Source organism: Malaclemys terrapin, chromosome 2 (assembly GCF_027887155.1).
Source record: "Malaclemys terrapin pileata isolate rMalTer1 chromosome 2, rMalTer1.hap1, whole genome shotgun sequence".
Lineage (NCBI taxonomy): Eukaryota > Metazoa > Chordata > Testudines > Emydidae > Malaclemys > Malaclemys terrapin.
In genome coordinates, this window is record NC_071506.1 from 206,331,423 (window position 1) to 206,339,516 (window position 8,094).

An 8,094-nucleotide genomic window follows, 5' to 3' on the forward strand; every position below is an offset into this window, starting at 1 on the left:
GTGCTTGCAGAACTGCGTTCTAAAAGACGAAATGCAAAAACTTTTGAAAAAATCTCCAAGGGCATGATGGAGAGAGGCCACAATAGGGACTCTGAGCAGTGCCACGTGAAAGTCAAGGAGCTCAGACAAGCCTATCAAAAAACAAAGGAGGCAAACGGTCGCTCCGGGTCAGAGCCGCGGACATGCCACTTCTACACCGAGCTGCATGCAATTCTAGGGGGGGCTGCCACCACTACCCCACCTGTGATCGTGGATTCTGGGTCGGGGATAGTCTCATCAGCGACGCCTGAGGATTCTGCCGATGGGGGAGAGGAGGAGGAGGAGGATGAGGATGAGCTTGCAGAGAGCACACAGCACTCCATTCTCCCCAACAGCCAGGATCTTTTTCTCACCCTGACTGAAGTACCCTCCCAAGCCTCCCAAGCCAGTACCCAAGACTCTGACCCCATGGAAGGGACCTCAGGTGAGTTTACCTTTTAAAATATAAAACTTGTTGTAAAAGCAAACGGTTTTTAATGATTACTTTGCCCTGAGGACTTGGGATGCATTCGCGGTCAGTTCAGCTACTGGAAAAGTCTGTTAACGTGTCTGGGGATGGAGCGGAAATCCTCCAGGGACATCTCCATGAAGCTCTCCTGGAGGTACTCCGAAAGCCTTGCCAGAAGGTTTCTGGGCAGTGCATCCTTATTCCCTCCTCCATGGTAGGACACTTGACCACGCCATGCTTGCAGCAAGTAATCTGGTATCATTGCCTGACAAAGCCTGGCAGCGTATGGTCCCGGTGTTTGCTGGCATTCAAGCAACATCCGTTCTTTATCTTGTTGTGTAATCCTCAGGAGAGTGACATCACTCCTGGTAACCTGGTTGAAATACGGGAACTTAATTAAGGGGACAGAGGTGGCCGTTCCTACTGGGCTGTTTGCCTGTGGCGGAAAATAAATCCTTCCCTGCAGTTAGCCAAGCACAGATGGGAAATTGGCCCTGAGTTTTTCGCGTTTGGCTAGCAGGGATCTTCCCTGTTACCAGCCACGCGGTGGGGGGGAGGGGTACAGCGATCATCCCAGAGAATTCATGGCGGGAGGGGGGCGTCGGCGGGGTGGGGGTGGTTAGTTTGGTGCCTGCAGGGATCTTCCCTGATACCAGCCACGCGGTGGGGGGGAGGGGTACAGCGATCATCCCAGAGAATTCATGGCGAGAGGGGGGGGTGGTTAGTTTGTTTTCTGCTGCTGCTGCTGCTGCTGAATGTTAACAGAAAAACCGCAGCACTCTACAGGCTATGCTTGGTATGTGGGAAAGGAGGGCGCAGAAGCTGTAAGACAATGGCTTACCATGGCCGCATGCAAGCCGAATTCTGTTGCCCAGACCTGTGATCTCTAGCAGCAAAGCCACAGGCACTCAGCATTAAGAGGCAAAATGCGACCTTGCACAGAAATCACATGTGCTATGTAATGTGAATAGTGTTGGTCACCGTGAAAGAGTATAAGCATTGTTCTGCAAAATGTAGCTTTTTAAACAATTCTCTCTTTTTTCCCCTCCCTACAGCAGCTGCAAATTCCTCAAGCCTCCCTCCTCCATCCCGAAGGTTATCACAGATAAGGCGTCGTAAGAAGAGAACGCGAGACGAGATATTTTCTGAAATTATGGAATCCAGCCGCAGTGACAGAGCTCATCTGAATGAGTGGAAGGAAACAGTTTCAAAGTATAGGAAAGAAGCCAGTGAACGTGAGGACAGGAGGGACCAACGTGAGGACATGAGGGACCAACGTGAGGACAGGAGGGACCAACGTGAGGAGAGGAGGGACCAACGTGAGGAGAGGAGAGACGCTCGAGATGAGAGGTGGCGGCAGGAAGACAAGAGGAGGCAGGATGCAAAGCTGGGGCTGCTGCGTGAGCAAACAGACATGCTCTGGCGTCTGGTGGAGCTTCAGGAACGGCTGCTGGAAAACAGACTGCCGCTTCAGCCCCTGTTCCACCCTCCCCCCTCCCCATGTTCCGTATCCTCCTCACCCAGACGTGTAAGAACACGGGGGGGGGGAGGCTCCGTACACCTTCCCATTCCACCCCAGTAGACAGCCCATGCAAAAGGCTGTCATTTTTTTAACCTTTTCTTTGTGGCTTTTTCCTTCCCAGCAATCCTCCTCCCAAATACCACCCGGGTTCCCTCCCTCTTTTTCTAATCTATTAATAAAGAATAAATGATTTTTAAATGATAGTGACTTTATTTGGTTTGAAAGAAAGCTGGGGGAAGGAGGAGGGTGGGTTCCTTATAGAAAATGAGTCAATAAAGGGGGCGGGTTTTCATGAAGGAGAAACAAACAGATATTTCACACTGTAGCCTGGCCAGTCATGAAACTGGTTTTTAAAGATTCTCTGATGCACAGCGCTTCCTGGTGTGCTCTTCTAATCGCCCTGGTATCTGGCTGCGCGTAATCAGCAGCCAGGCAATTTGCCTCAGCCTCCCACCCCGCCATAAAGGTCTCTCCCTTACTTTCACAGAGATTGTGGAGCACACAGCAAGCAGAAATAACAATGGGGAGATTTCTTTGGCTGAGGTCAGAGCGAGTCAATAATGATCGCCAGCGACCTTTTAAATGGCCAAATGCACATTCTACCACCATTCTGCACTTGCTTAGCCTGTAGTTAAACAGCTCCTGACTCCTGTCCAGGCTGCCTGTGTACGGCTTCATGAGCCATGGCATTAAGGGGTAGGCGGGGTCCCCAAGAATAACTATTGGCATTTCAACATCCCCAACGGTTATTTTCTGGTCCGGAAAGTAAGTCCCTTGCTGCAGCCCTTTAAACAGAGTAGTGTTCCTGAAAACGCGAGCGTCATGAACCCTTCCCGCCCAGCCCGCGTTGATGTTAGTGAAACGTCCCTTGTGATCCACAAGTGCTTGCAGCACCATTGAAAAGTACCCCTTGCGGTTTATGTACTCGGTGGCTTGGTGCTCCGGTGCCAAGATAGGGATATGGGTTCCGTCTATCGCCCCACCACAGTTAGGGAATCCCATTGCAGCAAAACCATCCACTATAGCCTGCACATTTCCCAGAGTCACTAACTGTCGTAGCAGCACCTGAGTGATTGCTTTGGCTACTTGCATCACAGCAGCCCCCACCGTAGATTTGCCCACTCCAAACTGATTCCCGACTGACCGGTAGCTGTCTGGCGTTGCAAGCTTCCACAGGGCTATCGCCACGCGCTTCTCAACTGTGAGGGCTGCTCTCATCTTGGTATTCTGGCGTTTCAGGGCAGGGGACAGCAAGTCACAAAGTTCCATGAAAGTGCCGTTACGCATGCGAAAGTTCCGCAGCCACTGGGAATCGTCCCAGACCTGCAACACTATGCGGTCCCACCAGTCTGTGCTTGTTTCCCTTGCCCAGAATCGGCGTTCCATGGATAGAATCTGCCCCATTAACAACAAAGCACCGGGGCCCGTGGTTTCACAGAATTCTGTATCCGTGTCCGTGTCCATGTCCATGTCAATGTCCTCATCATGCTTGTCGCTGCGTTGCCGCCGCCGCTGCCTCCTCGCCTCGTTTTTCTGGTCCTGGCTGAGCATAAACTCCACGAGAACGCGCGAGGTGTTTACAATGTTCATGACTGCTGTCTTGAGCTCAGCGGGCTCCATGCTTGCCGTGGTATGGAGTCTGCAGTGTTCACTCACCCAGGAAAAAAGGCGCGAAAATGGTTGTCTGCCGTCCGTTGCTTTCATGCAGGGAGGGACGAGGGAGGGAGGAGGTGAGGCTGTACCCAGAACCACCTGCGACAATGTTTTTTGTCCCATCAGGCACTGGGATCTTAACCCACAATCCCAATGGGCGCGGGAGACTGCGGGAACTATGGGATAGCTATGGGATAGCTACCCACAGTGCAACGGTGCAGAAATCGACGCTAGCCCCGGTACTTGGACGCACACCACCGAATTAATGTGCTTAGTGTGGCCGCATACATTTCGACTTTATACAACCTGTTTTTCAAATCCGAATTATATAAATTCGGATTAATCCCGTAGTGTAGACATACCCTTAGAGAAGATTTCACAGAATTGTTTCAGCCCCCCCCGCAAAAAAAAACAAACCCTAAAAAACATTTTTTAAATGAAACAGCTTGTTTTTTTTAATTCAAAAATGACTTTTTGTTTTGAAATGCCCTTTAACTTTATTTTAAAAATGAAAAAAATACAGTAAAATGCTCAAAATCAACATTAAACAAATTAAAACTGTTTTTTTCAACTTTTCAATTTGCTGAAAATTAAAAAAAAGTTTTGGGGTCAATCTGAAATAACTAAGGTTAAGATTTTGTCATGGTTATTTTTAATAAAAGTTATGGACAGGTTGCAGGTGATAAACAAAAATTAATGGAAGCCTGTTACCTGTCTGTGACTTTTATTAAAAATAATGGGCGGAGGAGGCTGATGGGGATGATTGAAGCCCAAAGGGGGGGTGGAGAATTGGGGGCCTGAGCCCTGCTGCGGGGGTGCCCAGTACCCGCTGCCCGTGGAGGCTCAGAACTCTGGGTCCCACTGCCGCCCATGGCAACTGAAATCTGCGCCCCCCCCCCCCCCATCAGCTCAGCTCAGAACTCTGGGGGCCAGCAGATGGGAGTTGTAGAGGCCCCTGCTGCCTGTGGTGGCCAAGAGCTGCAGGGGCCCCCCTACAGCTCATGGCAGCTGAGAGGTGCCCCCACTGGTTGACAGCTCTCACCTCGCTACCCTGGGAGTGAAGTGGAAAATGTCACAGAGGTCTCTGGTAGTTACAGAATCCATGGCTTCTGGGGAGGGATAGCTCAGTGGTTTGAGCATTGGCCTGCTAAACCCAGGGTTGTGAGCTCAATCCTTGAGGAGGCCATTTAGGGAACTGGGGCAAAAATCTGTCAGGGGATTGGTCCTGCTTTGAGTAGGGGGTTGGACTAAATGACCTCCTGAGGTCCCTTCCAACCCTGATATTCTATGACCTCTGTGATATAATCTTATCCTTAGAAATAACTTTTCCCCCAATTTTTCAGAAGTGTTAGTGAACTCAACATTCCATTATTCACCCAGCTCTACTGCAGGGCAATGGCGAATACAGCTAAGAGTCTCTGTACAGTATTGCCAGCCCCAAATGTTCAAAAATCATGAGATTGGCTTTAAAATCATGAGATTATGTAAAATAATAGATTTGGTATTCTTTTTATTTGCCTTCTACTTTTTGAACCTTTAGGGTGCACTGAAGTCAGATTTTGAAGCTTTCTCTACAGCCATGAGGGCTAGAAACTTACTTTTTTTTTTTTAAGAATGAAGGCTGAAATAATCACATAATCACTTGACTCCAGGAGCTGGGGCTTTAAGTAAAACAATAATTATCATGAGACTCAGGTCAAAATCATGAGAGTTGGCAACACTGTTATAGTTGTGATATCATATCATTGCATGGTTGATTCAGGCTCATCTACACTACAAGCTAGGGCTGTGCTTCCCCTTCTTGTGTACACATACTCTCATCGAGCTAGCATGAGCATAAACAGCAGTGTTGCCACAGTAGCACAGGTAGTGGCAGTGCCGACTACATACCCATCAGTTTCAGGCAGGTTTGTACTCTGCATGGCTCAGCCATGCTTCCGCTGCTGCTACCCGTGCTACTGGGGCTATGCTGCTATTTACACTTAGGCTTTCTCAATGAGCGCTAGCGCGAGAACGTGTACAAGAGCAGAGGAATCACCCCTTAGCTTGTAGCATGGACGTAGACTCAGTGTGTTTAACTGAACAGCTTTGGGTTAGCTTTTGGTTAACATTTGTGTGTCTCATCTCACTGTTCCTAGCTTTTTCATCTCCCCAAGTCCTGCCTTCAGCAGGACAACCATTATTTGTAGATGTCAGACTTATCACTGGTGCCCAGCAGGGGCAGTCCTTCTTTGGAAATGAACCAACTATACCTCCTAAAAAAATAACTTCTGAATGCTCCACCGTCATGCTCTCAGATTTGCAGTGCTTTGTCCTGAGGTCTGAAGGTGATATATTATTAGGGTGACATGGCTTATCAACAGTATACCATGTCAGAGGATTTAAACTCATAGGCCGTGCTCACACTGTGACATACCTTCAAATACCTTCAGCTTCATATCAAATACTAGCCACATGACTGTAGCATGCAAACCGTTTGTTGCAACAGTTGATGGAAACGGTAAAGCTTTCATTTAAAATTTTCAGCCAAAACGGTTCAGCCATTTCCTAGAACAGGGGTTCTCAAACTGGGGGTCGGGACCCCTCGGGGTCACAAGGTTATTACATGGGGTGTTGCGAGCTGTCAGCCTCCACTCCAAACCCCACTTTGCCTCCTGCATTTATAATGGTGTTAAATATGTTAAAAAGTGTTTTTAATTTATAAGGAGGGGGGTCGCACTCAGAGGCTTGCTGTGTGAAAGGGGGTCACCAGTACAAAAGTTTGAGAACCACTATCCTAGAATGATGCCAGGGACAAATACATTGTTATGCCCATATTAAAATATTCTGGTGATTTTTTTAAAAAAAGGTCTAGTTGCCCCCACACTTTGAAGCAGAGACTTGAAATTTGGTAACATTTGGTAATTTGGGGGTGGCCAGAATTTTCCTTTAGCCATTCCCTTGAAAATGTACCTAAATTTGGCCAAGTTTTAAGCCTTTTTTAAAAACAAAAATATCACGGTTTGCACATGCCCAAAGATTCTGTCTGTATGGGGCATGCTGCAGCCCAAGGCTGAGCAAGACTCCATTTCTTGCACTTGCAGCCCTGGGCTGCTGCAGGCTGTGCCAGATCTGGGATCGAGAATCTGAACTGAAAAGAGAGAGCCTGTCTCTTCTGTGCTCCCAGTGACCCCCCTCCTGGGCCTAGGCAGTGTGGAAAAGGACTGCAGAGGGAACCACAGCTGGACTTGTGTGGGGAGTAGATTTGAACAAGGAGCTAAGAGGAGGGGGACTGGGACTGGAGGGGGAAGGGAGAGGGAAACTAGGGCTGGGAATTGAGGTGGAGGGGAGACTGGGTCTGGGAGCCAGGAAGAGAAATCTGGGAGCCAATAGGTGTTTGTGGAGAGACTGGGACTGGTTGAACAGAAAGACTGGGGTTGAAAACCAGTAGGGAGGGAACAGGGAGACAGATTTGATGAGGAGCTGGGGGGTCAGGGGATAACTGGGACTGGCTAAACATAGAGACTAGGACTAACAGCTGGGGAGGGGGCAACTGAGACTGAATCAGGGACCCAGGGATTGGGACTGGGAGCCAGTGAGGATGGGGAACATGGTGAGGGCTAGTAACTGGAGCCAGGGTAGGGGAGAGAGACCGACTGGATGAAGAGCTGAGAAAGAGGAACTGAGATTGGCTGAGCAAGAAACTGGGGACAAGGAGCCCTAGACCACAACATGCATGGCTCCCATTAATTTCTGAGGGCAGAATTTGACCCAGAGTCAAATGCCTAACGTTTGAACCCAAAGTCCTTCATTACATGATGGAGTGTGGGCTGGAACCTGGAAGCCATTGATTCTGTCTATTGTGGCAGAAGAAACAAGTTTAACAATTCTATTTAAGCAATCCCAAAGGTGGGATAGGTCACATTGCTCCCCCCTGACTGCCTGAGGAAAGACCCTGTAGCCATGCTTGGTGCAGAGAAAAGAGGAAAGTCCTTGAGGGCTTCAGGAAGGCACCCCTCTGGGCTCCAGACTTCCTCTCAAGGGAGGAGGCAGAGGAGCTTTGTGACAGAATCCCAAACTAGCAGCTAGGAATCAGTTTCCCATACTGCCAAATTCAGCTCACCTGATCATACCCTCCGTTACCTCATACAACGTACCAATGAATCTGTGCCCTTTTATTCTACCAAGCCCTAGGTCTCCACAATCCCCTAACTGGCTCCTCAGGAGAAAAGCCAGTAGAGAGCTCTTCTCCCACATCCTGGTGCTACTGCGTGTAAAGTCCAAAAGAGCAGAAGCAGCCCTAGCAGCTTGTGCCTCAGGCCAGGTCTACACTACAGTACTCCTGTGGGAATTCTGTACCAAAATCAGGATGAACAGGGACTTGTTGGGGAAGGGAATGGGGGGACAGCGCTGGGTGCAGAGGCAATGGGACTCTGCAGGGGGGGTCCAGGTG

The 8,094-nt window shown here is 49.2% G+C and overlaps 1 protein-coding gene across 1 annotated transcript; it reads left to right on the forward strand.

The window, feature by feature from the left end:
- Positions 1-229: 229 nt before the first annotated feature.
- Positions 230-2,143, forward strand: LOC128832306 (SRRM2 protein homolog rsr-2-like). The gene is made up of 2 exons (XM_054019577.1): positions 230-463; positions 1,543-2,143. The coding sequence occupies exons 1-2, from the start codon at positions 448-450 to the stop codon at positions 2,067-2,069; spliced, it is 543 nt and encodes a 180-aa protein (XP_053875552.1). The 5' UTR covers positions 230-447; the 3' UTR covers positions 2,070-2,143.
- Positions 2,144-8,094: the final 5,951 nt, after the last annotated feature.